A 27,566-nucleotide genomic window follows, 5' to 3' on the forward strand; every position below is an offset into this window, starting at 1 on the left:
GATACTTGTTTTCTAGTGCTTTCTGCCACTAACTTTCTATAAGTCACTTTATATCACTGAGCCTCAACCTTCACACCTGTCAAGTGAATGATTGGACTGGATGCTTCTGAGATCCCTCCAAATAATACATTCAGCTCTTATCTTGGTCTAGACATGGGATGAAGAACCAACCTGGACACCAGCTTGGGCCTATCCTGTCAGTCTCTCTCCTTTCAAATGTCACCAATACCATCCAAGTGAAAAGATGTCTTCTGAAGAAGATAATGGCAACCCTGATGAAAAAGTCAGATTCCCATGGAATCTTGGTGTGAGGAGATACTGGGAGAATGTGACCTGAGAATTTCAGCATTCCTGGCTGAAGTCAGTGGAGGCTGGGGGTGTAGTCCAGTGGGACAGTGCTTGCCTAGCTTGTGCAAGGCTCCTTGATCTCCAGCACTGAAGAAGGAGAAGGAGAAGGTGAAGAAGATCATGCAAGCCTATATTATGGAGAAAAAAATTGAGGTCCTGCAAAGTAAAGGTGACAAAGCTACCTAATGACAGAATCAGAACCTGACCTTCTACTTTCTATAGTTATAATTCAATGGTTCTCCTTCTATTGCGAGCTTTGGACAGTGGACAAGGCTTGGGTCACAACGAGGCCGAGCCCCTTACTTCTTTGGCCTCCAAGCTCCCCCATGTAGTCTCCAGTGGCTATAACATGCAATAACAATCAGTGTCGCCCAGGAATTGGAAACAGGGCTTTGAGGCCCAAAGTTTGTCCTAAGTGATGGGACACCTGAGAGAACTGTCCCTTGCTATCTGCAGAGTCTAAGGCTCCTGCTTAGAGAAAGGGTTTCTAAGCACAGGCTGCTGTCTCTGACATCTCTCCCCACCCCCCAGCTGACAGAGCCAAGACACACACACACCCCAACTTTCTCTGTCCCTTCCCTTAGTGTTTGCTGTTGCTTTGGAGCCTCATAAATAGGGCATTCAAAACACTTCCTGCAGCTGAAAGGAGCCCTGAGTAGCTTGTCTCATTCCCAGTATGCCGCTCAGCAAGGGTCCGTCCTTCTCCATCACTGTGTGTTTTGCCTGTTGTATTTCTGTCTGCCTCTCGGCCTCTGCCTGTCTCCTCCTCTCTGAGCCTCTCCTCACTGTCCCTTCTGCCTGAATCATAGCCCCTGGTCTTTCTGCCCTGGGGCGTTGGTCTTGGTTGCTCTTCTCTTTTTGCCCCTGACAGCATCCCTCTCCCAGTGTCTGCCCGCTACTTCCAGAGGCTTAGCTCCTCAGGACCCCCACTAACTCTCACTGAGACGGTCAGTTGGAGGGTCTCGGGTCCTGCCGTCACGGGTGGCCTCAAGCCAAAAGAAAGCGGAGTCCATTAGGGCGGGATTGGTTCTATGGTCATCTCATAGAGCCGAGGTGGGGGGGGGGTGGAGGGCCGGGCGTTCTAAGGCGCCTTGGACCGACTGTTTTGGTCCAACAGACCCCACAGCCTCCGATGGGGCTCTGCAGTGTGGTGCTCTGGAGCCCCTCAGTCGCGACGAGCAGGGTGCTGGTGCTGGGACTGCTGGCTTTGCTGTGGCCCCGGGGGCGGGGCGAGGCGTGCAACTGCCTCCCAACGCACCCGCAGCAGCATTTCTGCCGCTCGGCGGTTGGTGAGTCCGGCCCAGGCGGTCCACAGCAGGGGCGGTGGCGGTGGGGACTGGCTTGGAGCTGAGCGGTAGACCAGGAGTCTGAGGAAAGGGGAGGAGCTCAAACCCCCCCTTCACCGTTGCCTCCTGCTGAGGCTGATGGGTTGAGAGGGCTGGCACCAGAGCAACCTTGCAAGCACAGAGTCTGATTTGTAAAAAAATAGATTGTCCCAACCTCTATAGCGATGCCCCTCATCCTGACTATACTGCAACCTGGGAGTATCATTGAACTGGAGTGTCACCAGAGTGATCCAGCTGGGTTAGGGGTGGGGCTTGTCTCTGTCCAAGCCCATAAAGGAGGTTGCCACCGGGTCCCCATCCCAACTCTGATCTTTTGCCCTTTCTCTCCTCTATCTGGATGCCCCTTTTCCCATACCCTCGCATTCCTGGCCAACTCCAATTCATCCTCCAAGGGCTAACTCAGGACAGCTCTTTGGAGGCTTCCTTGCTCCCTGGCTACCACTGTGTCTCTATCAAGTTTGTGCTTCTACTATTCAGCGTTATTGGTTTTTATAGGCACATCCTCTGATAGACCAAAAGTTCTGCAGGATAGGGACCCGGTTGCAATCACATCTGTGGGACTTGTGCCCAGTACAAGACCAAAAGGAAGACTTTCATAAACAGTTTTTTTGATTAACGCCCAAATGGCAAGAGATGGGTTTTCTCAGCAGGGTCAGAATATTTATGGATTCAATAAACATTTACTAATATCAACTCTGGGAGAGCTTTGAGGCTCTGAGCTATTTCAACAGATGAGCCTCACAGGAATCCTTCAAGGGGCTCCTTCCCGCCCACCACTCTGACTCCTCTCCTTTGCCCACTGTTCCCAGAATTATAGGAACTAGAGCTCTCCAAATGAACAGGTTGAACAGGGCCCAAAAAGCACAGAGGCTGAGGACTTAAGAATCCCAAAGAGTTTGAACTTGCAGTGACTGCAGAACTCCTATCTATTACACCACTCAAAATCCAACACCCGAAATTCTCCAGATCCCAAATAAACTGCTCCAAGTGCTAATGGTTTCTTCCCTCTTTCTTCTCCCTGTGCAGTGATTCGGGCCAAAGTCACCAGTGAGAAGATAGTGAATGCTAATGAAGACCCTTCTAACCCTAACAAATTGCTCCGGTATGAACTCAAACAGATGAAGGTACGTGGGGGCAGGACAGGGCATTTACCCTCATTAGGCTGGTAGGGGGAAATGGGGTCTGTATTTTGGGAGGGTAGGTTTCAGACAATCCAGTTCAGTGAACTTTTTGTAGAGATGGTGAAGTGGAACTGGTTGGAATGTTGGGGGCAGGGACCACAAAACCCAAGGGCAGTGCAGTGTGGGGGCCTCAGTGGGTCCCATAGCTGCCATTGAGGTACCTTTCCTTCCATTGGAATAAATTAAGTTTAGGTTTTTAAAAAAAAATTTTTTTTAAGACAAAGACAACCCAGTTGGAGTCTGTGGACTCTGAGTGCACCAATTCTGAAACTAGACTTTCACTTAATTTTTGAGACTGAGAAAAGAGAAGTTTTTGCCTGTTAATATACAAATTATACTCACTGACCAAATACTGTGTTTTTGGGTTTGTTTTTGAGGTTTTTTTTTTTTTTTTTTGCAATTGTCTTTCAGATGTTTAAAGGGGTTGAGAAAGTCAAGGAGGTTCGCTATGTCTATACCTCTGTGAACACTTCTCTCTGTGGAACTAGAATAGCAGTCAACACTAAGAGGCAGTACTTTATAACTGGTAAGTCAAAGACCAGCGACTGGTGGGGATGGAGTTTGTCCCAAGGAGGTCCTGAGGCGGGAGCCAGGGCCTTCCTGGGGCAGCAGGTCAGCCAGGTGGCATTTTCTTACACATAAAAACAGTTGTGATAGTGACAGCCTGTTAGTTGGGAGGAGTCTTGGTGACCTCTCATTAAGGCAAGATTTTTCCTTAGAATGATCTTGGCTACTGCTTCCCAGTTTTAAGGAAAGGATACTCTCCCAGGCTCTGGCAGTAAGCTCCATTTTGAAACAGTTTTAATTAGCGTAAGATTTTTGGCATTTTGACCAAAATCTGTCTCCTGAAACTGCTCCTTTTGGGTTATCCCTGCCTTTTGTATGGACCCTAATAAGAGCCTTGAGTCTAACACAGTTCTGTTCCATGAACTTGGGCACAGGCAAGCCTCCATTCTGAAATGGTTTGGATGGAACAGTTAGAGAACTGTATAAGAATATGACTTCATAAATTAATAAATACAACATTAAATTATTTTGGAGTTTAAGGAAAGGAGGTATTTGTGTGACTGGGAACAATCAAGGAAGCTTTGCGATATAAGTGAGATCTAAACTGGCCTCTTTCAAAAGATGAAAAATGGCTGGTCCCAGTGACTTTGGAGGCTGAGGCAGGAGGACTGCAAGTTCAAGGCCAGCTTTAGTAACTGAGATTCTGTCTCAAAAATTTAAAAAAGGCGGTGGAGGGGGGGGAGCAGGCTGGGGTTGTAGCTTAGTGGTAGAGTGCTTCTGGATTCAGTCCCCAGTACTTCTCCTCACCAACAAAATAAACAAATAAGGAAGAAAAAAAAGAAAGAAAAACTATCTAGGAAGAAAGCAAGGAAAATGAAGAGCATAGCAGGTGGAGAGAACAGGCAGAATTCTACCATCCATTTATCCATTCAACAACAAATGACCACCTACAACGCACTGCCAGGCCTTGGACAGGAGAATGGAAATTCCAAAAACAAGTCATAGACTTCAAAGAGTTCGGACATGGCTCTTGAAGAGTGGCAGGCATTGGAGGCCACACTGATAGAGGTTAGCTCTAAGGATGTGGAATTGTGCTGAGCAGGGAGCTCCTGGATGGGAGACATGGCATGCTGCTGAGCCCTCTGGTTCCCAGCAGACCAGTGCCTACCAGTGCCTCTGTGTGTCTAGCCATTTGTTAGACTCTTAGGTACAAGCTCTCTGCCCTCAAGGTCAAGTATAATTGAGGGTTGGGATAACAACAAAACATAAGTCCATGGAAAAGCCATCAATGACACCTGTACCCTTTTGAGAAAGTCAGAAACTCTTTTTTTTGCCAGATTATGAAAGCCCTTTGAGACCAGAACACTGCTAACCTTTCTAGCTTGGACTTCTGCTATCTGTCTTAATAGTTCCTTGACCCTTCTTCTCCCAGAGCTGAAACAAACTATTTGGAGCTGCAGAAGGTGTGCCAATGGGATGTCATTCTGCCTTGGTGTAGGACAGTCCCAGTGTTCAGAAGACCTCCACTTATTTGACAGATGAAGTCCTCCCCATCCCTTCTAAGCACAGCACAACCTTCCCTCCTTGGAGACACTTTTTTTTCATTCTGCCTGTTCCTTACCTGGAGATAATTGGACCTCCTTTGCTCTTATACTGCATATTCTTTATAATCATACCATAAGGTCATTTTTGCCTACTTATCAGTCACATTTGAAGTTTCTTGGAGGCAGAGTCCTGTCCTATTTATTTCTGTATTCCTGGTACTGGGTTATAGCTGCTGTGATTTGTGAGCAAATGACTGAGCAGCGGAAGTTCTAGGAGAGGTGAAGGCCTGCATGGTCACAACAAGGACAAGGTATTATTAAAAAGGATCTTTGAAAGATGGGAAGGAGCTTGGTAGGAAAGAAGGGGAATTTTCTAATGTGCAAAGACTCACCAGGGGACAGAAGACTGGCCTAGATATGGGGAAAGACTGGAAAGGGGAAGGGATCCTATTATTTATTGAACATTTTCTGTGAGTCTTCAACTGTATGGGGAATTCTACAGACATTCTCATTTAATATTGACCAAACTTTATTATTATTATCTTCCAGTTGAAAGATTTCATGACTTTCTTTAAGGTTATACAGCAAGTAATTGAAAAGAAGAGGGTCCCGCATAGAGTCTCATTTTTTTTTGGGGGGGGGGATCAAAACCAAGACATTACACATGCTAGGAAAGCACTTACTTCAGCTACACCCCCCAGAGCTCCTGAAGTCTGATTTTAAAGCCCACCTTCTCTCTGTACCTATTAGAGAAAAATGTCTTTACCAGACCCCACAATTCTACCTTGCACAAGCATAATATGTTAATTTCCTGCTATAAAAATTATAGTTTTTTTTTCTAGTTCCTTCATTGAGCCCCATATTGTCACTGCTATTAAAAAGCCACTGGACCCTGCCCACTGAGGTATATTTTTAACCAGCACAGAGGCCCCTGAGTTATTTTGTTGGAAGATTCAATAAGATGCAGAAGCTCAGGAAGTAGAGGTTAACAGATAAAATTACATCAGGTTTCTTAATTAAAACAAAGATCCGTATCAATCTTTAGTCTAATTTTGGTAGTTCACAATTAAACACTGAAAATTAAAAATCAATACATTTTATTGCTTACAAATCTTAATACCTAAATTTAAAACATTACTATTTGTAACTAGAAATTGTGTTTCCTTCATTCTTTCAACTGAATATGCCTTAAAATAAAATTCTGATTTTTTACATTGGGAAAAAAAAAAGCCACTGAAGATGGTGGTGTAGCTCAGTGGCAAAGCATATGCAAGGCCTGGATTTAATTGCCAGTAATAAATAGATAAATAAATTAATAGGGGCTGGGGTTGTGGCTCAGCAGTAGAGCGCTTGCCTAGCATGTGCAAGGACCTGGGTTCGATCCTTAATACCACATAAAAATAAATAAACAAAATAAAGGTATTGTGTAGAACTAAAAAAATAAATATTTTAAAAATAAGCAAACAAATAAACCAACCAACCACTGGAGCTTTGGCTCATCATTGGCTATAATTCTGGGTTCTTGAAGGACCCAGGACTCTAGGAGCACAGTTCTGATGTTATATTCTCTTCTATCTCCCCATGAAGGTAATGTTCTCAATGATGGAAAAATCTTCATCAATATGTGTAACTATATCCAGCCTTGGGAAAACGTGTCCATGGCGCAGAGACAGAGTCTGAATCACCACTATCTTTTCAACTGTGACTGCGAAGTGAGGGGGGGGTCCATTTCTAAGACGATCTGGGGTGGGTGAGGGTCTTAAGCCTTGTAGACTCACCCTTCATGATTCTTTCCTTCATGTATTTATTTATTTATTTATCAATCATATTCTACTTGAAATATGGATCAGACACTGCATGAAGTTGGGGGTGAAAAAGCAAGAAAGAGTCCATAGTCCCTGACCTCAAAGAACTTAACATTTTGGCTGGTAGAGTGGTCATCATATAAAGCAGAAGGAGATGACTTTATCACAGCCACTATTTAGAGAGAGTCTACTTTTTGCTGGACCCTGTAGTAGTCAATTTATTTTAAATATTTAATTTGGTCTCCATAACACATTTGTAAAGAAATAAGACTTCCATTTTAAGGTAAAGAAATTAAAGCTCTGGGAAGTGAAGTACTTGCTCAAGGTCAGTGGTAGATTCCAGAAAATATTAGAAAGGTAATTCTTACACAAGGAGCATGGGGCAGGAGAACTCAGAGGAAGAGTGGGTATGAGGAAAGGCTTCATAAGACATGGGGGGCAGTCGAAAAGGGCTGGGAGGATATGTTGGGGTCTGACAGCAGCAACAGAAGAGGAAGGGCCTCTTCCTCACTCTGATGTTGTGGCTATGACTCTAGGTTACCATCTGCTACTCACCGACCTGTAACAAATCGATGCGCAATCAGTGTCTCTGGACAGACTGGCTGTTGGAACGGAAGCTCTATGGGAACCAGGCCCACCATTTTTTCTGCAAGAAGAATGAGTATGGCACCTGCAAATGGCAGCTGGTACAACACCACCCCAATAGGGAGGAGTTTGTTGATGTCATCGAGCCTTAGTAAAGACCAGTGACCACCAGAGCCTTTCGAGAGACCTGAAGACCAATCCTTCACTGTGGAACTCTGTTACCATCTACCCTGTTGCTGCTAGCCAATGGGAAGTGCCAAGTGGAAGGCCTTACCAACATCATGGCAGGGATGGGGAACATTACTCTTGTGTCTAAGAGCCTAGTCCATAACCTGGGAAGGTAGCATGACTTTTTTGTCCTGACCTCATTCCTTCTCTCCTTCCTCCCAACCCCTACCCCCAATAGTTTAATGTATTATTGAAAGTTTTGATCTGGTTTAGTTTGTTTTCCAAGGCCAAGACTAATTCCTTTTCTCCCCAGGAAAATAAGTGCTGTTTACCTTAAATTATCTGATAGGGGAGAAACGGTGAATGTTATACCTATGAAATGGTGCAGCCTTGTGATGTATAATAACAGAAGATGGGTTGACCACAGTGGTAATGGAATGAACAACACTATGGCTATGTGTCCTCTACTCCTCCTAACTCCATTCATCCCAATCCTCTCATGTACTCTCATCTACTTAGGGGACCCAGAATCACTCTGTGTGAGAGCTAAACAGCCTCACCTTCCTCTCTGTGCGGCAATCCCCTTGACACCATTCCTGGCAGAAGATCCTAGCACACCTCTGGATAGGAGGAGACTTGCTGTCTAGGAATGAATACTTTCCCTCCAGGTTAACTATTCCTGGTTCCCTCAGCTGATGTCCAGAGGCTGTCCCTTCTGCCTCTTTAAGGTTACTAATGTCTTCATTCCTACTTCAGGACTTGTTTTTAAAATTTTTATTTCTCTTCTTGTACATGGACCTTTATTTTATTCATTTATCTTTATGTGGTACTAAGGATTGAACCCAGTGCCTTTTTTCTTTTTTCTTTTTTTTTTTTTTTTTTTAAGCCAAAAGGCCTTTCTCTTGCAGAGTGGAAATTCCCCCTTCATCAGCTTTTGACATCCTGAGAGATGACCTCCTGGGTGCATATTTCAGGATAAGAGGATAGGAGAGAAATATCACAAGGACCCTGGGAGGAAAGAGGAGGAATACATCCTGCACTTAATGTAATTTTCTTCCCCATTGGTCAGCCCTGCTAGATGTTATAGCAGGAAAAAAATTGCTTTGATCCTCAGAGACTTCCTCCACCTCTCAGCTCATTGCCTGCCTCCTCATTGTGTCCTAGACTACCTGAGATCTCCAGCTGTGGGCCCCTCGGGGTTCCTCAGGCCTTCTGCAAACCTTCCTGGCTTGCCTTAAATGGTAAAAATCCTCATACTAACCTCTAGGATTTATTTAGGGCAAGGGTTTAAAATTCCAGAGCCTCTCCCTGAGGAAGTTCTGGTGAAGATGATGTTAGACATAGTTCTTTTCAAAGTCCAAGCTCCTCTCCCTCCAGCCCCAAATCTCCCATATGTGTGGTCTGCTGGGTAAGCAGGGATATGTACAATGTGCTAGAAGAAGGCTCAGGATTCACAGAAATGCTGCAAATGGAGATCCCTTTTGGGGGAAGGAATAGGAGGGTGAACAACAGTGTCTTTGTCCCAGAGCACAATACTTGCAAGGCTTTGGCAGCTAGTTTCCACTGGTGGGTTAAGCAGGATCACATCTGATCACACCAGCTTTGGGCAGAGGGTGTGGACAGTAAGGAAGATGGGCGCTTGAGCTCCAGGCTATGCTGGAGGAAAATCCTTAGTCCCAACCTTCTATGGACAAAACATCCCATCTCACTGATTTTTCTGACCTCCTAGGTTGCACTCAGAAAAAGCACAGGGTTAGCCTAGCCTTATCCCAGTTGGAGGAAGCCGAGGGAATGGAAGTCTGGTGAATAATACAAGAGCAACAGCTTATATCTAAGGAGAGCTTCACGCTTTATCAGAAAGCTATTACTAAGAGACTCTTTTAAGTTTTGTACCTATCGTGTTAGACATCCTGGTCAGGGATAGTTTTGCCCACCTGGGTGGTTGGAAAACTGACACAAGAGTGAGGAAATGTAACTTGCAGAGATACCTGGCAGAGCCAGAGATACAACTCCAAGTAGTGAGATCTTCTGATTGTTGGTCCACAGGTTCATTACTCCCTTAGATTTATTAAACTGCCCTTGTTGCTGTTATTTCCTATTCTGTCTCCAGAATTTAAAAACAAGAGATTGTTGGCCAAAATCCAGTTACTATAGCTCCACAAAGTGACTTGATAGTTCCATTCCAGTGGAATCTTTGGGATTGAGATGGTGAGATCCATGTGGTTAATTAAGCTCAGAGGGCAAACAGCAGAGACTCAGTCCCTACTTAGCACCTACCATCTCTTTGTGGTTGGGGTAGTATGTTTGCTCAATGAGTGGGAACTTGTCTCCTCCAAGTGTCTTGTAGATGGCCACCATCTGGGCAAACTGCAAAAGAGAAGAAAACATTTCAGCTTACTTAGGACAACTTCTGGAACAGGGGGACAAAGCATCAATCCATGAAACAAATACTGAGCACTTTCTCTACTGAAGGCTTTGTGCTAAGCACATTGAAGACATAAGTGAACATCTAATTTCTGTTCTGAAGGAACATATGCTTTAGTTGGGGAAGGGGGAGAGAGAGAGAGAGAGAGAGAGAGAGAGAGAGAGAGAGAGAGAGAGAGAGAGCACTTTCATTGAGCACATATTCAGTTTTAATGGTATTTCATTTAATCCATATCAAACTGATGAAGTAGGTGTCTTGTCTTTATTTTATGTACACAACACAGAGTGGGTAAGAAACTGAACTAAAATCCCAGGACTGAAAAGAGGTAATTCTAGGTTGAATCTTGGGTCTCTTAACTGAAAATACCTGCTTATCTGACCAATAGACCAGGAAAAAGCTAGAGAGGTTATAAGGCCAATTCTTGGAAGTTCAAGTGTCAAAAGAATGGAAGTTTTTTCATGGAGCTGTATGGAGTCCCCAGAAATTGGCAGAGAATGTCAAGAATAAAGCTATTCTTTAGAAAGATTTAGATGGTTATGATGTGTAGGATAGATCGGCCTAGTCTTTCTGGGACTGACTTATCCAAGGACTCAACTTGCTGGACCTTTCCCCTTTGAGAAATGGGATAGCTTCAAGGGGAAGAGGCAGAGAATATATATATATGGTGTCAGGGTTAAAGGGCTTTTGGCACCCAGCCAGCACCCCTCTCCCGTTTATAAATGAAGAAACTCAGGTTCAACAAGTCACTTGCCTAGTTGTTTAGTTGTTGAGCAGAGTTACAGCCAGGGCCCTTAATTCCCAACCTCTAACTCTCCCAGTTCCTTCAAGTAATTGCCTATCAGGCTCTGCAGAGACCACGCTCTCCCCACAGGAGACCCAGGACTTTCCTGTCCAGCCAAGACCCCCATGTATGAGCAACAGGGCAAAGCTTCTCTCTAGCACTAGAGGATTAGTTCATACTCCATACCACCAGTATCTAGAACAGCTAGAATGGAAAGTTGTCTGATCAAAATTAGCTTCTACTTATCAGAAAGAAAAGCTAGGACAATTTTTAAAAGCTCAGGTGATACTCTCTATAAGGAAGGGATGCTGGCCCACAAGCCAGGCAGAGGAAAAGGGGTTAGAGTAGCAAGAGCTCAGCCAGGTTATTAGAAAATTGGAGTCTTCTAGTTCTTGTTCTTCCTCCTAACTTGCTAGATATCTCTAAACAAGAGATTACTTCTCATTTTCTTCACATACAAAATGAGAGGGTTAAATCTGATCAGTTCCTCAAATTCTGTACCACACAGAATATCCCTTTATTAGATTTCCTCCCACACTCCACTAAATAACTGAAGTTTAAGTAATCATCTGTTGTGGCAGATGATTTTATGGGCAAAGATATTATTTTTGAAATGGTAGAAAATATTGGAATTCCTGGGCCACACCCTCTGGTGACACATAATTGGTGACTCAGGAGCTCTAAGGTCTCTAGGACAGAAAGCGAGATTCACAAACTCTCATTAAACAAGATTTTATTGCTGAAAAAGACTTCATGGTCTCCAGACCAGACCTCCTGCTTCAAAAATGAGGTGTCAGGCTAGGGAAGCAGGGGAGGGTGGAGGCTGGAATGGGGGCTTCCCTGGGGGAGGGCTCAGGACTCTTCCCTGTGCCCAGTGCACCCTCCATTGTACCCTGCTGCTCTCCTCTTTATTCTTCAGTTTGCACTGAATGTCAAGACTGTCCCTCAGACCTATCTTCTTATCTTCTTTGATTCCCCGCACAATCTCATCTGCCTGCCCACATGGGCCCAGCTAGTCTCCTGTTCTGCCCGGACTCTTGAGGCTCTCCAGCGTCCCCAGAGAGCTGATGCCAGCTCTGCCTAACAACCTCTGTCCTGCTGCAGCCCACGCTCTGGCAAGGTACTAAGGCATGTGGGGCCCTATCTGCCCCGTGTGTGGGGGAGTTACACAGATACCACACGGATGCCAGGAAGGCCTGCGGCAGACTCTCAGGGCCCTAGGACAGCCAAGACCAAAATGACAGCCAGTTCCCAGGCTCTAGCTGGGTCCCAGGGAGCTCACTCCACCCTCCTCACCTGATTTCCAGCAGTCCCTGTCTGCTCAAGCTACTAGGTTTGGCATCTAACCTCTGCCTCCCTGGAAACTTAGAGAAAGTCACAGGTACATGATTACCAACTAAACAAATATAATATCTGATAAGGTCTATTTCCTCTATTCACAATAAAGGAGTGAATTTGGGAACTGGGAAAAAATTCTCATAACCAATTACTCAATGAAGCAAGAAAGAATTCATGGAAGAAATGAAATTTCAAGATCCGTTTAAATAATATGTTTTCCCTATCTCTACTGGAACTTAAATGCTTTAGCTTGACCTTGCTTCATCTGTCACTAAAGAACTCAGAAAGTGGGTTAAGGATGTGGTTCCTTGGTAGAGTGCTTGCCTGGCATGTGTGAGGCCCTGGGTTCTATCAACAGCACTGGAGAGAAAAGAAAAGAAGAGAAACAAACCAGAAAGACTGACAGGAATTCTGATAAATTTAGAGCAATAAGGGGTGGTGGCATTCTTACTTTCTCAGGAATGCTTTCATTGAAAGCCTCATTTTTGCTTCTGAAAATCCAGTGGCCTGCCTTGACCAATTTCAGAGACAACACATGTGTTCAGATGTGCAAGGCAGTGCCCTTTCCAACCCACTGGAGGCCTCTCATCCAGAGCAGCCACAGTAAGAAATTTAGAAACATGAGCCAAAGCCATCATCTCAAAGGGACCCTCCCCTTAGTCACCAAATTTGTCCACTTCCATTAACAGGCAGAGAACAATATGTAAAATGTCATTTGTGTAAGCTGCTTAGTCAAACTGAAGGGAAAACTTGGTGTGTGGCCAGGGAGCCCTGTTGTTCTCATGCAATGCCAAAGGCAATGTGCTGGGATTGTGAATGGGTGAGAGTGTGACCCCTCACCAGATCCCAGATCCCACGGGGGCAAAGCCCTAGGCATAGGCTCTCCCTGTTCCATCTCTGGCCTCTGCCACAGTTTAGGTAAAAAAATAGGGAACTAGTTTCTTTATGAGGTTTCAGACACTGGGGGACTGTAACAACCAGGCTAGCAAAGGAGAAGCAGATAATAATATTAATCCCAGTTTGTAGACAAAGAAACCAGGACACAGGTTTAGTCAGAGGGCTGTTAAGTAGTAAAATTATTCAGAAAAAGCTGATAATAGTGGCATCAGCCTGTGTGGCTACAAGGAAGCCAACTTCTGCTAAGGATGTGGTTCAATGGTAGAGTGAACCACAATGGTAGAGTCCTGGGGGTGCCAGGGGAGGGTGGGTTAGGGCTTAAAAGTGTAGGAGGAAGGCCACATGACATGCGGTGAAGGCCTCCTTCGTGCTCTTCTGGGATGGATGACATACTCAGATCAAACCCCGTTAGCCTGTTTCCACAGAATTCTAGGGTTGCAGATGCCTCAGGCCACTCACAGGGAAAGTGGACTCAGAAACCCAACCCGCTCCTTCACCACAGTGGCTCCTAGGCCTCCTCACTCCTGCTCACTGCTCTTCCTCTTACATTGTAAGGCCCAGGATGGCGGCCACAGGAAAGCTGTCAGTTCAGGTGTGAAAAGAAATCTAGAGCAGGGAGATGGATCTGTTTGGTCAACCACCCTCCCTGGACTCCAGCTCTTGGCGGTCATGTGTGTGATAGCTGAAATCTGATTTTTGCAAAACATGAAGATGAAGAAGATGTGATGGGAGCAGGCATTTCTTCCAGAGATGGCCAGCCTGGCTCAGCAGAGCTACAAGCAGAGGAGCTGGGTCCCCTCAGTGTCCGAGTGGAGGCCAGAGTGCCCCGGGAGCAATCACAGGTCTCTCTCCCTGTCAAACTCACACGTTCCTTTTTCTGCTTACAAGTGTCAAATTCTCTCCCAGATTTACAGACTGACTAAGGAAGAGAAAACCAGACAATCTTTTCCTCAGAGTAGCCCAATCTACATGAGGGGCAGTGTGATCTAGAGAAATTCTGGATCTATAACTTTGGCAAGTTACTTAATCCTTTCTGGGTCTTGCTTTTCTGTAAAAAAAAAAAAAAAATTAATGGTGGTGATGATTTTTTTATAAGATTATCATGAGGATTAAATGATATTTAAAAAGATTTTTTTTAGATGTTGATGGACCTTTATTTTATTCATTTATTTATATGTAGTGCTGAGAATCAAACCCAATGCCTCACACATGCTAGGGAAGTGTACTACCATGAGCCACAACCCCAGCCCGGATTAAATGATATTAACATAGGAAAATCTCAGAGGTCGGCACCTTATAGTAAGTGGTATTACACTCTTTACCTTCTTCAGTTTTCACATCCCTACTGTAAAGCAGTCAGATCTGATGATCTCAAAGGATACCTTACAATTCATGTATGTGGCTGGTCCATGTGTATCTGGATAAATCTCACTCTAATGTTGTTGAGACACTTGATAGGACTATGTCACTCATATCTCTCTCAGCTGGACCATTTCCTTGGTCTCACTGAGCTCAGGCCTCTCTAGTAGTTAGTCTAGCCATTAGAAACGGCGAGAAACAGGCCTTTTTATCATTGCCACCCGCTATCAGGGGCAGAGCCTACAGACCTGTAAGGACTCCTTCACAGAATATCTGTACCACTTGGTTGAAAAGCCAAAGTTTCACTCTGCAGCAAAGGTGCCCAAACTGTGACAGGTAGTTACATGTTGTTGTGAGAACCTGTCCTGCCCCATGGTCCAGCTAGGGCTCGTCTCATATTCTCTCAGCTGGTGCCTACCAGTGGAGTACCAAGGTCCCTCCTGGGAGACTGGAAGACTGAGGCCTAGGTCCCACCCTTTTACCTGAGAGGAAGGGAAGCCTCACTCACCACCCATGGCTTGTCACAGAAGTTGTAAATGGATTCCAGAGAATTGATGCTGGGGAGGCCTGCATACTGCATGCCAATGATCAAGTGGCGGAAGTCCTCGTTCTCTGCCATGCCAAACGCATGCTGCCGGATGAGCACAAAGTCTGGCCGGAAGGATCTGGTAAGAACGCAGAGATAGTTTTTTCATTACTCAGCACCTCACGTTACACATCATCTTGTCTCCCATTTCCAAAGCCCAAGTCAGAGAAGATGTATTAGGGACCACCTAGTCTGTCACCCTCATTTTATTATTATTATTCCTTCCTGGGCTGGGAAATGAAATGTTATGGTACTTTTCAAAGGGGATTTGAGGAATGGACTTCGGAAATTCTCTTACTCCTTTGGACTAAGCATAAATAGCTTTAGGAGGGAATAAACACTTTTAAACCTTCACAACTTAAGTGAAGCTCCTTGTGTTTCCAAAGTTGGTGCTCAAGGAGGGTCCTGGAAGACTCTGAAGAAGACACAAAAGGCTGCCTAAAGCACACTGCCATGAGGTCTGACCTCAGTGCCCTGTTCAGAGTCCTTAAATCTGCTCCTTAAAATAGGCAGTGCCCTCATCAGGTCCCCAGGAGAGCAAGGGGCCAGGCTGGCTGAGAACAGATGCCAAACTTCCCAATGGTATTCTTCTTCCAAAGAGGATGCTGGGAAGGGGTACAAATATTTTTTGCAGAACTGAGGTTGAGCAACGGCTGCAGGAAGCACTGAGAATACGGAATGTTCTGATGCATGGGAAAGTTCCCATTTCACCTCCAGCCAGCAAAGTGCCTGGCCACTGCTCTCCACAGGACAAGGCTCCTGTCTTCATGCCCTCACCTCACAAATCTTCTCAGAGAGAAGGTGTGTGGCAGCACCCACCTCCACGGCTCCAAGGCTCAGCAGTTTCACACCGTGTGCGTGACCTACCTGGTTCTCTGCCAGGCACTCATCCTACCGCCACCTACAGACTTAGCCCCACCCAAACTCAGAGATCAGGGCTTAGGAGTGGGGGTTGAAGGAGTTCTCAGTCTCTCAGGGACTTAGCATCAAGTCAGCATGACATCTGCTTGGGCTGCTGTGACCTTGTCCTCAGTTCTGGGACCTGTTGTTACAAGGCCTTTCTGTCACTGACCTAGATCCTGACACTGGAAGCCTTATACGCCTGAGATCAAACTCCAACCCTATATCGCAGTTACAGGAATGGAGCGCTAGATGTGCGGCCAGTCCCTGAATTCCTACACTGGCACTCGAAAGGATGCCACCTAATTCTTGCCAGTTCCCTCCTGCTGTCCTGCTCCTGGACCTTTCTGTCATTACCTGCTTGTGTGTGTATCTCCATGACACATACTACTTGCATTTGGAGGATCCCATCCCCCCCTCTGTTGTAGGATCAAACTGAACTCACTTCTCACCCGGGTGGACATTTCTGTCTTCTCTTTAGTCTCCAGAATGAATGCACTCACTGTGGTTAGGTCCCAGACACCTCCAGTCTGACCTCTCCTGTCACTGACCCAGGTGCTATTGGGTCTGAGCAGACTGAGGTGGAAAGAAGGTACAGACTCCTCCTAGAACAAGACTGATTTCTGAAAACCTGAAACCACACTGAACTCCTGGAACGACACTGTAGAAACCATTCCCCACCATCTGGAATTCTCATTATCTCTGTCAAAGAACTATTAAGTGTAAAAAAATCTCCCATCTTTAAGGCACCCAGCATATCACCTGACATGGAAGTGTTCAATAATTGCTAATTTTTTTCCACCCACAATGTCTGTTCCAATCTTAGGTTTTTCTATGAGACACAAGTTCCCAGGAATGAGAAATATAAAAAGAACACAGAGCTGAGAGTCAAAAGAACTCATAAAGAACACAGAGCTTGCCACCAACTGACTGGGTGAAACAAAGCAAATCAACATAAAATGGAAAGTTGAACTAGATGTTTTCAAACTTTTTTAAAAAGCTATGGCACCTCGTTTTCCAGGGGAAATGATGGCGGGAGTACATCATGTACTGACTGAAGGTGGGGCAGGAGCCTAGTAGGAAGCCAGTTACCTCTAAGTGAGCTCTGAGTCCTTGAAGCTTCAGGGTGTTTTCTCAACCAGGGGACTGGGAACTCTGAAAGGCAGGAGGACTGCCCTCTCTGTCCCTTTTAGGCCACACATATCCTTTACTTCTCTGCACCACACACAGCACGGCTGTCTCATGCTAACACTAGACTTTGAAACCACTTCTTCAAGTCATAATGGAGACAGTGACGGTGACCCTGAGGACAAAAAGGCTTTTACCGAACAACCTTCGTGCCGTTCCTCAGCACCTGCATATCCACAGCATAGGTCCCATCTGCATGAGCCACCAAGTTGAGCTCTGAAAATTCCGCCTGGAAAACAACAGTAGGGCAGTAAGTTCACGGTCCTGACCGCCAAGTCTTCCATATAGCAGCAGCCGTCGCTGCCACACCACCAAACACTGACTTATAGTTTTCAAATACTAATTTCATCTAATTCTCATAGTGATTCTATGAGGCAGGTGGGACATAAATCATTACCAAAAGAGGAAATGGACAAACAAAACTTCTCACTGGAAAAAAACAGGAACAAAACTGGGGTCTTGTGACCCCCATCCTGGCACCCTTTGTGCTGCCTCTTAACAATGAAGGAATGAACAGGATAAATGTCCCCTTTCTCCAGTTTCAACATAAAAGCACTAGATGTTAGTTTAGGTAACTGGAATTTAGTTCTGCTCTTCCCCCAACTAGCTGCACAACATGTTAAGCGAGTTACTTGTTTTGCCTGGGGTTCAGTTTCCTCCATTTACAAAATGGAAATAATTTTTATCAACCTGGCCTATCTGACAAGGTGTTTTAAGAACTGAATGCAATAGCAGAAAGTTCTCTGACAGCCATAACACACCGCGCAATGAATAAGGAGTGAATTCTATCATTACCTAGAAAATATATTCATTGTTTAAACTGGACATCCCCCTCTTCCCAAATGGACTTGGTCATCTACTTATTATAAAGCAAAGGTTAGAAGAAAGTGAAAATGACTTCCCTGTATTAAAACAAAGGTGTGCTCTTTTCTAAGTTCCCTCTGAAGTTGGCTGTAGGCCCAGGGTCAGTATTACTGGAGGCAGCACACCTGAATGGCCCACATGTGCCTACCCCAGAAGATACTGTCACCAAGGACATGGAGGTATGGCCAACACCCTAGGAAGACATTCCTCTAAGGTCTTCCTCAGCCTGCAAGTGACTCTAAGAGCCACACTTCTTGTCTCCTTCCGGATATCGGAACCGTAAAAATAAGTCAAAGATATAAAAAGGAGCAGCCCTTCAGGACCTTGCTTCAGAGAGAGGAAAGCCCTGGGGAAAGGGTGGTGAGAGAAGATGGAGAGCCCAGAACCCAATGGCAGACACTGTACTCCACTTGGCAGAACTAGAGGGGTCACTCCAGGATGCCCAAGGGAATGGTGATGTCACAGATGCAATCTGGGACTTTGGGCTGGTTACCTGTTCCACCTTGATATCATAATCCCCAAGGACTTTTTTGCCCCGAAAGCACTTGGCCCTGGAGAAAGGAAAACAAAAAAACACAAATTAGTTTTGTGCAAGTGTCTGGAGTCAGACGTTTACTCTCACAAAGAAGAGGATTACGACAGACTGGACCTCAGAATGAGACTGTCCCTGCTACTTGGTCGTCATAAGCTCTCAAGCAAACCACTCTCACTTGGCCTCAAATTATCCACCTGTAAAATAACCCAAAGCACTCTGACTCTCAGCTTTCGAGATTTTATGATAATATCCCTGGTATTTGGCTACAAGAATCTAGAAATAAAAATTGGCTCAATGTTATTCTTGGTAAGGATAGGTCAATGTTAGACCTAGTCTATTCCGTGGTTTCTTTGTCTTCTGATCCTTTGTTTCACTCTGATTTTCTAGCTGTTTTCATCTTCGGACTTAGAGTTTTTGAAGAAATTGGTATTAACCCTTCATCTCTTCACACTTATACAAGGAGAGGAGGTGACTGAGGAAAGCTACTATGAATGAACATGAAACTTATGCTGTATTTCTGAGTAGTCAAGAAAAAAAAAGGAGTCAAGTTGAGTTATGCAGTCCACAGTATCTTCCCAATTTGTCATGGACCTAGGGGAACCCCAGATTAAGACATTAATGGCATCATGGTCCCTCATAAGCAGACTTCATTGATTCCTCCATTTATATCCAGTCTTATCTTGCCTCTAACCCACCATCCCCATAAAATCTTCTTTGCCCATTTAGGCTGGCTCTCCACTGTACAAAGGGCCTTTCTACACAGTATCCATAGGTCAGGCTTGCTTTGCCAGTACTTACAATTTCCAGCTGGCATGTTTCATTAGAAATTTTCTGGGAATCTCTTTCCATAATAAAGGAATAAACCAATATTATATTGGGTATTGTGTTCTAGAAATTACATGCTCGTTATTTTCAAGAACATTTCATTTAATTCTCATAACAAGTAATGAAATGGGAGAGAGGTCTTCATCTTAAAATCAAGAAAACCAAGATTCGGAAGAGGAAAAGGCACAGTGAAAGTTATTCAGCAAGTCAGTGACGGAGCTGGTATTTTACCCAAGCCCATGGGACTCAGAGCCCAGCGCCCGCCACACGGCACAGCGCTCCCTCCCTCTGCTCATTTCTTCTCTCCATCTTTTCTCCCACAGTATGAAAACTGACTTGCCATGTGTGCTCCCCTGAATTTTTTTCCCATTTCCCTCCTCCCATTCAAAATGGACTTAATGATGTTGTGAACACTAGTCATCCCACTACAAATACTTCCTAGCCTGGTTCCTGTCAACCTACCCAGGACGAGGCCAGGCTATTTCCTTTACTCTACGGATTCTGGAACAGCCTGTTCTAGGAAGTTGTCATTTGTCCTATCCAAGTCCCTGGCCACCCTGAAATTGCTCCTCTGAGGCACTCAGCTGGATCACTGAGGTCCATCCCTCCCACCTCTGCCCCAATTCCTTACTTAGCTTCACATCAGCTTGCTTCCAGGACTGCGATCCACATTCACAGCCCAGCAAGCCCCTCACACAGGGGGTCAGGAGCACATCATCCCTTTGGTTACTACTCCGTCTATGTGTGGCATAATCCCTGCTCTGCAGATCTTAAGATTCTGTAGGTCTAAGAGGACTAGAAAAAGAAACCAAGCAAATGACCTACAAGGTCACTTTCTTTCATGGGTTGAGGTCTGTTTATGGTGCTATCTGAATGCTTTTCTGATGCTTCCTATCTTCCTGTCTCAAAATAGCTCTCCTGTGAGATAAGTCTCAGAGACATTAACAATACTTCTCATTCTGTATCAAGACTTGCATTTTCAAAGCCCATTCCTTGACTTACTGACACAACTCTGCGAAGAAGCCAGGAGAGAGAGTACTGTCCATTTGATTGCTGGGGAGACTGAAACCCAGAGCAGTTAAATAATATGCCCAAGTCACAGAAAAGTTCACAGGAGTTGAGCCTACAACCAAGGGCTTACAGCTAGATGCTCACATGCTGCCAAGTTTTCTAATTCACGCATTTATTTTGTGGGTTTGAACACTGATATTGAAGTATATTTATAGATCCTGGCTGGGTTTATCTGCCACTTCCTGCACCTGCCTATTGACCAAGTTGGCTAGTGAAACTGTTTTCATGCCTCCCCTCCACCCCCACTCCCAGCTATCCTAATGCCTTTTCCTTAAGGTAATTTGTCCTGTTGGAAATCTTAGTTTGTGTTTCCTGGCCCAGGGTCACTGACCCCTGTTGGCTGAGCCAAAATCTTAGAGCAAAAGAGCCAAGATGGCAGGCAGAGGGGCACAGAGCCCTCTTCTGGAGAACAAACACGTTTTCATAGCTTCTGGCCCTTGGATATTTTGATGCCAGGCATTTTCATGAAAAATTCTAGAATTGGCTAGCAAAGACAGACGTCTTTCCTGACACTAAAAGACCACTAGTAGGAGACAGTGTGCTAGGATCCAGAGGATGGGCTCTGGAGTCAGTCTAGGGTGTAAATGACTCTTGGAGGTGCCCTTTCCTGTCCTAGGCAAGAGGCTTACATTGTTAAAAAATGGTGTGTCATATGGTAAAATCAATCAATCTACCTACTTATCTATCTTCAAAAATTATACAATAGGGTAAAATTTTAAATGTTCTCTTTTCTCATAACTCTTGTATCACACATAGTCCCCATTATTAGTAATAGACATAGCTCTCTGGTGCATGGGTGGGGGTGGGAGTGTGGATATAGCTGCAAGCATATATGCTTCAAATATGCACATAAAGCATCATGCCAAAAGAGTTTTTATGTTCATTATTGAAAATTAAACATGTATCTTAGTGATATGCTTTCAGTACACATCAATGGACCTCCTTCTATGTAATAGTTACATGAAATTCCATTTAAAGAGCACACAGTAATTTAGCCAATATTTATTGGTGAACATTAGGTCCATAGATTCTTGGTTTTTGCCATTAAAAATAGTGCTACAATGATTTGTTTGTTTGTTTACTTTTGTGGTACTGGGGATTGATCCCAGGGCCGTGTGCATGATAGGAAGCAAACTACCATTGAGCTATATATCCCCAGGGCCTGGTTTATGTTTTAAAATACATCCATAGGATAAATAATTTACTGAGGAATTGCTAGTACAAGGAATAGACATAATTATAGTTTTTAATGCATTATCAAACTACCCTCCCACCTAAGAAAAAGATGATACCACTCTCATCAGTGTTTGAAAGTTTGGGAAATGCACTTCACCTCCCCTAGTTTTCCGGCATAGTTCCTTGTATAAGATGAGAACAGAGTAGCTGCTCGATATCGACTTTCTGATTGACAGTCTTGTAAAATAAATCTAAAATTCATCTCAGTGTACTCAATCCTAAACAGAACCCAAGATGGACATCCTTGAAACATTGACTAAAAATATCTGTGGTGCCTGTGTTGTTAATTTCCCCCTATTGTGACATTTTCTTAACAAGCCTAGCAGCTGAGGACCTATGCAAGTTTAATGGCTTGTAGCTTCCTTGATGGACCATGTAATGTACCATCTCTCCCCTTATTGCTAAAATGAGTAGAGGCTTCTAGATTTAATTGTTGTTACTCAAGGATGAGAATGCCTTCGTCATTTCCTATGCAGTTCCCAACTAGGGCTTGTGACGCTGAGGAGCATGATTTCAGAAACTTCTGTGCAGATACCATCTCAAAACTTGGCCCAACCCAGGCAAGCTGAGCTTATGCGTGGGACAATGTAGAAAAAGTTCTAGAACCAGTAGCCAGGGAACTAAATTCAAGCCTACTACTACCAGTCTCAGCTGTGTGACTTTGCACAAATAACTGCTTCTCTGAGTCTTATTTTCCTCATGCGTAAAATGGGGTTAAAGCTGGGCACAGTGGCACATCCTGTGGCCCCTGCAAATCAGGAGGCTGAGATGGTAGCATCATTTGAGCCCAGGACTTTGAGGTCAGCCTGGGCAACACAGAGAAAGATCTCATCTCAAAAGCCGGGGTGGGTAGTGATAACTTTAAAAATAATAGTGAGCACATACCCATGCACTAAACATTTTTATTAATGTTTTATTAATTTTATCCCATTTATAATATCTGTCCTGTGGGTTGCTGAGAATGAAATCAGATGACATGGAAGTGTTTGGGAAACTCTGAAGTAATATAGAAATATGAAATCCCGTTAGCAGAAGGCAGCAGACATTTTTGCTGTTCACTGTTACCTCAGCCAACATGGCCTCTTCCTCTTCTGAACTTTCACTGTGTCCGTTGACTGCTTATGTTGGGCTCACAGCATCATCACCGGCCACCGCCTTCTGAAGTCAGCTATCTATTAATCTGACTTGCTTCCCAGTGCCACCCTCAGACCATCCCATGAGTCAATTTTGGATTTTCCAGAATATTTGGGATATAATTTTAGATATTAATTATGTCCTGATATTTGGTTATATGCTCTGAGCCTATACAAATATAATAATTGTATCTATAAATTTCTAGATTCTTCACAGAGCAGTGCACTTAGGAGATTCACAAGCAGGACTTGCTTATTGACTAAAGCTGTTAGGACAGAGCGGTGCAGTTTGGACAGCACTCTTAGTATGGAAACTGAAAGAGGCCATCCTTGGGACTGAGTGGATGGAATGCTTCTGCAGGTCCCATTGTCTTGTCTCTCCTTGCAGGTGCAAGTACCAGACTGTCAATCCCTATCTTTCTCCATAAGAAAATTTGTTTTCAGCCTCCACTGGAGCTAAAGGATCTCGAACAGGCTAGAGTACAAATCCTTCCTAGGTGACTAAGATGTGCAAAGATCAAACCTCAGGTGAAAAGATGGCAGCACTGATGGGAAAGGCAGTTGGGAGACAGGAGCCTCGGTGGTAGTCAGCACCCGGTGCATTCCTAGCGCTAGTCCCAACATCTAACAATGTGCTTAATTCTTGGCTCTTACTGGTTGTAACTCAGGCCTTGCTCTTTTGACCAAGCATCTGAAGGCTTCAGGAAGTTAGAAGATAAACTAGAAACAGCAGGGGATTCCTCCTTCCCACCCTACACCAGGAGGGTGAATCCAAGCCTGTCTGTTAGGGGAGTTTGTGAGCGCCTGCTGCCACCCACTGGCAAGATGGAGACAAACGCTCCACCACAGAGGCTCACACACACTAAGGGCCACTCCACCGGCTCAGGGATAAACCTCCAAGTGCTTGTTTCCTGTTCTGAAAAACCATGCTGGGAGACCAGGGCGCAGCGCAGGGGTAGAATGTTTGGTGAGTACACACAAGGCCCTGGGTTTGATCCCTAGCACCACAGAAACCAACCGAAGCAATTTTTTTGCCCTCTTCCAAAAAATGTGTTTTACACAGGTACCCCAAGCTGGATTGCCAGGTTTTTGCAACCTGAAGAAAGAAAGGCTGTGGTTAGTCTGTAAACTCAGTAAAAATGTACACAGCACCCAGCAGGAAAGGCTAGAAATATAAAAATGTATTAACAGCTGCCAAGTAGAGAAAACAATCTAGAAAAGACCAGTGTCAATATGGGTAAATGTTATGGCCCCTTTAAGTCTTAAAATTTATAATTATTATTCTAATCTCTGCTTTTCAATCTCTTCCTTATTAAAAAAAAAAATAAAGCACACACAAAATGACAGCAGCAACCAAAGCTTCATATGGCTTAGAAAGATGTAGCTGGAAAGTAAGTCTCTTGACCTTGTGTGTTAGAGTGTAGTACAGGCTGTCACCTGATGACAGAGGAATAGGGCACCACGGGAAACAAAAGACGGGGCAGTCTCAGGAAGGGTTCCTACCTTTTGCCACCTAAGAAAAAGGACACAGAATTAAAAGGTGAGGGCAAAGGTCCAGGGGCTTGAATGTGAGGTCAGGGCACGGCAGGGGTCCAGCTCCACAGGGCTTGGCAGGACAGGCGGAGACTCTCAGAAGCCAGGCTGGGTGTTTGGGGCTTAATGGTCAGTCTCCAAGACTTTTTAAAAACTTTTTATTATGAAAATATTTTTCCTCAATAATCATTGACACTCTCCCAAGCTATCACCCTCTCTGTTTCATTGTCGGGACTGTGGTTTGAGTATTTTAAAGCAAATCCCAAATGTCATTGTCCTATCCATTTTTAAGTATTATTGCTAACTGGTAATGACTTCTTATTTCTTATTTTCGTATTGTGGCAAAACATACATAACAAAATTTGCCACTTTAACTATTGGAAGCATACAATTCAGTGACATTAAGGACATTCACAACCATCACCCCAATCTATTTTCAAAACATTTTCATCATTCCAAGTAGAAACCCTTCTCTCTTCCCCTGGGTCCAAGGAACTTCTAGTCTACTACCTGTCTCCACCAACTTGCCTGGTGCAGGGCAATGCCTTTTTAAATATAAGCATCATTTTATTATTTTTCTAATCAAAATTAACAATAGTTCTTTTTCTTTTCTTTTTTGGTACTGAGGATTGAACTCAGCCATTCTTTATCACCCAGCTACATCCCTAGCCTATTTTATTTTTTATTTTGGGACAGTCTCACTAAGTTGCTGAGGCTGGCCTCTAACTTGAGATTCTCCTGCCTCAGCCTCCAGAGTTGCTGGGATCACAGGCATGTGTCAGTGCATCTGGCTAATTGTTTTTATTAACACCTTTACTGAGTCTATATTCAACTTTGCCAACTATCTCCAAAGATACTCTCAAAGATTTTAAGCTCAATCAGATTGATTTAGGAATGAGTGTAGTAACCAGACTTCAGGATTTGCTATTTTACTGGTACCTCACAAACCAATAGCTATTGTACAATACTCACACGACAATTCAATTAATCACTCAAATAATTGGCTGTAGGAACTTAGAAACTATATGGGCCACTATAGTGACATAAAAAAAAAAGGATTTAATGAAATGATAGGGGTATAGGACTTTCTCTGTAGATGTTTTAGAATGGAGACATAAATGGGACAGAAGAACAGGTAAGGCCTTAACAGCAGAAAAGGAGTTTTCCACTCAAATTTGGACTCATTATCTAATTCACGGACCTTCAAACTTTCTTCCAATACCCAGAGGTATTTCAGTTATGGATAACTGGGTTTGGAATAAGAAACAAATAGGAAGACACCAGCACACGTCTGGATAAATACAATGCTCTGTGGCCAGTCCTCGGTATCATTAATTCAGTGATTAAGTTGTTAAGTCAAACATTGTGCAGCGAAGGCACCGCTGAGATGGAGAGCAGGCTGCATGGTATCTTAGTCAACATTCATACAAACGATCTGGAAGACAGTGCCTGGGGAATTGCCAAGTTTGCAGATGGCATTCAGCTCTTCCAGGGATTAAAATGCCAAGCTGATTAGGGATAAACTGGAGGAAGATGTGGACGTGGGCAGAAAAGTGGCAGAGGAGTTTTAATGTGACTCAGTGTAAGAAAACATGTCCAGGGGAAATAATTTTATCAGAGTATTATGAACCAGAGTGCTCAACTGTAACCTGGTAAAGGAACCTGGAATGACAGAATATTGTATCATGACGATAGTTCCTGTGAGATACCAGAGGCAAAACCAAGTGAAAAAAACAGAAAACAAAAAAAGTTAGTTAGCATCAGCAGGTTTACTAGAAACCCAACATAAAGGGTTCCTCACTCTCTGACCTCATCTTCTATAAGCTGTAGTATTTTTTTTATTTTATAAGAAATAAGAAATCACATATAGCATGCCCACTCATCTAAACAGAAATGACATGAAGAAGGTAGAAGTGGCCCTGAGAAAAACAGAATTCAATGAAATGCCTCTGATTTTAGGAAAATTAAAATAATGAGTCAGAAAAAAAACCCAAAGGAGACACTCAGGTATGAAGGAGGAGAGAAAGAGAACTCTGTATACAGTTCACTCATCTCAGAAAACCTAAATTCATCCTCACAATATTTCATGTCTCTTATAGGAATGTTCCCTCAGTGTTACTGACTTTATAGAAAAGTGAGGCTTAGATGAATTAACTGATTTGCTTGAAGGTAGTGGGTGGTGGAGCTACTGAAATCAAATTATAGCTCTCCTGATGATCGAGTTTAGAGCTTGGTTACTTCTTTAGATGAAAGTGTGCTCTACTCATTTTTGTATTCCTAATGCTTGTTCCACTATTTGGCATAAGGTGGATGCTCAGGATGTGTTTATAGGTTTGTTGACCTGAATACAGCTAGATGTTTGGAGGTTAATGTCAGAGAGGGCAACCAGGTTTAATCTGCCACAGAATCCTGGGCTTGAAGACCACTAAGGACACCCACTGAGTCCTTCTGTGGAGTTGATGCAATTCCCTTCAGTGATCTATAGGAGGGTTTCAACAGCCTTCAGTGGCAGATGAGACCCCTTCAGTAAAACAGCAATCTCAAAGCTCTGAAAAAACCTAATTTCTGAGTAAACATTCCAGCTGTGACTTCAGTTGGGAGCAGCAAATAACTTTCTGAGCAGATTTTCTGAAGACATCTATTTTGGGGAATAATTAAATGATGCCGTATCACAAGATAACAAGATTATCAAATACATGGGGGAAAAAAGAATTTTCTAACTCAGGAGAACACATGATGGGAAGATTAGATGCATTTGTCTATAATTATAGAGCAGCTACAGAACAGAATGCTTTGGAGTCATGGGACAGATTCTCTTTCCATGACTGGCTTATAAAATTAAGTCGGGCTGATTTGATATTGGAGCAAAGTGGATCAGTTATAAAGTTTGCATTGGAAAAAGATCAGGCAAATATAATTATCAAAGGATATGGATGTATTTTATGCAAGACAGGCAGGCTCCTAGCACTGAGAAAGTTCCAGGTTTACCTCCACGGCAGTGAATCATACCGACAACCCTTGATCACCACGAAAGCTGCACATTTCCTTCCTTATGTAATGGTTTAGATTCAAGGAAATGTTCTCCATGACCTGGCTCCGTCCTTCTATTTAAAAGGTAGCTCCAACTTTTTCTCTCCTACAAGTCTGCTGAATTAGAAAAAGGTAGCCCTTCCTCTGGGTGCCTGCACAGGACACACTCCTGCATGGGGGCACTTGGCTTGGTGAGTGGAACATGAGGCTGTCCCTGTGCAGTGAATGACCTGCACAAGCCACATGCTGGGACCCTATCCTACTTCACCTACCATTCAGCTGTGCCTTGGTCCACTGTAAGTCACCCTGCTAACATTTCTCAAGGTCCTCCCTCATGAAATCTTCCCTGTCCTCCCCTCCTGCCATAGTTTCTCTCTTTTG

General features: G+C 44.1%; 2 protein-coding genes across 2 annotated transcripts in view; one reads left to right on the forward strand and one right to left on the reverse strand.

The window, feature by feature from the left end:
* Positions 1-27,566, reverse strand: part of Syn2 (synapsin II) — a 147,046-nt gene that overhangs the window by 27,140 nt on the left and 92,340 nt on the right. The window contains exons 2-5 of the mRNA XM_076841048.1: positions 18,316-18,373; positions 17,096-17,187; positions 14,793-14,949; positions 9,762-9,851 (exon numbers count right to left, since the gene is read on the reverse strand). Of these exons, the coding sequence (XP_076697163.1) occupies positions 9,762-9,851; positions 14,793-14,949; positions 17,096-17,187; positions 18,316-18,373 (397 nt within the window). The remainder of the gene's footprint in view (positions 1-9,761; positions 9,852-14,792; positions 14,950-17,095; positions 17,188-18,315; positions 18,374-27,566) is intronic.
* On the forward strand, positions 245-7,492 carry Timp4 (TIMP metallopeptidase inhibitor 4). The gene is made up of 8 exons (XM_077106252.1): positions 245-305; positions 434-511; positions 1,234-1,295; positions 1,466-1,637; positions 2,721-2,818; positions 3,287-3,401; positions 6,514-6,638; positions 7,268-7,492. Exons 1-8 carry the CDS (start codon positions 245-247, stop codon positions 7,466-7,468), a joined length of 912 nt encoding a protein of 303 aa, XP_076962367.1. The 3' UTR covers positions 7,469-7,492.

The sequence above is a fragment of the Callospermophilus lateralis genome, chromosome 20 (assembly GCF_048772815.1).
Source record: "Callospermophilus lateralis isolate mCalLat2 chromosome 20, mCalLat2.hap1, whole genome shotgun sequence".
Taxonomy (NCBI): Eukaryota; Metazoa; Chordata; class Mammalia; order Rodentia; family Sciuridae; genus Callospermophilus; species Callospermophilus lateralis.

Bases quoted from the DNA above. Each gene is read 5' to 3' on its own strand.
- Timp4 (XM_077106252.1), top strand. From the start codon at position 245: ATGTCTTCTGAAGAAGATAATGGCAACCCTGATGAAAAAGTCAGATTC. The intron at 512-1,233 runs GTAAAGGTGACA...TCCCTCTCCCAG, and splicing joins AAAAATTGAGGTCCTGCAAA to TGTCTGCCCGCTACTTCCAG. The intron at 6,639-7,267 runs GTGAGGGGGGGG...CTATGACTCTAG, and splicing joins TTTTCAACTGTGACTGCGAA to GTTACCATCTGCTACTCACC.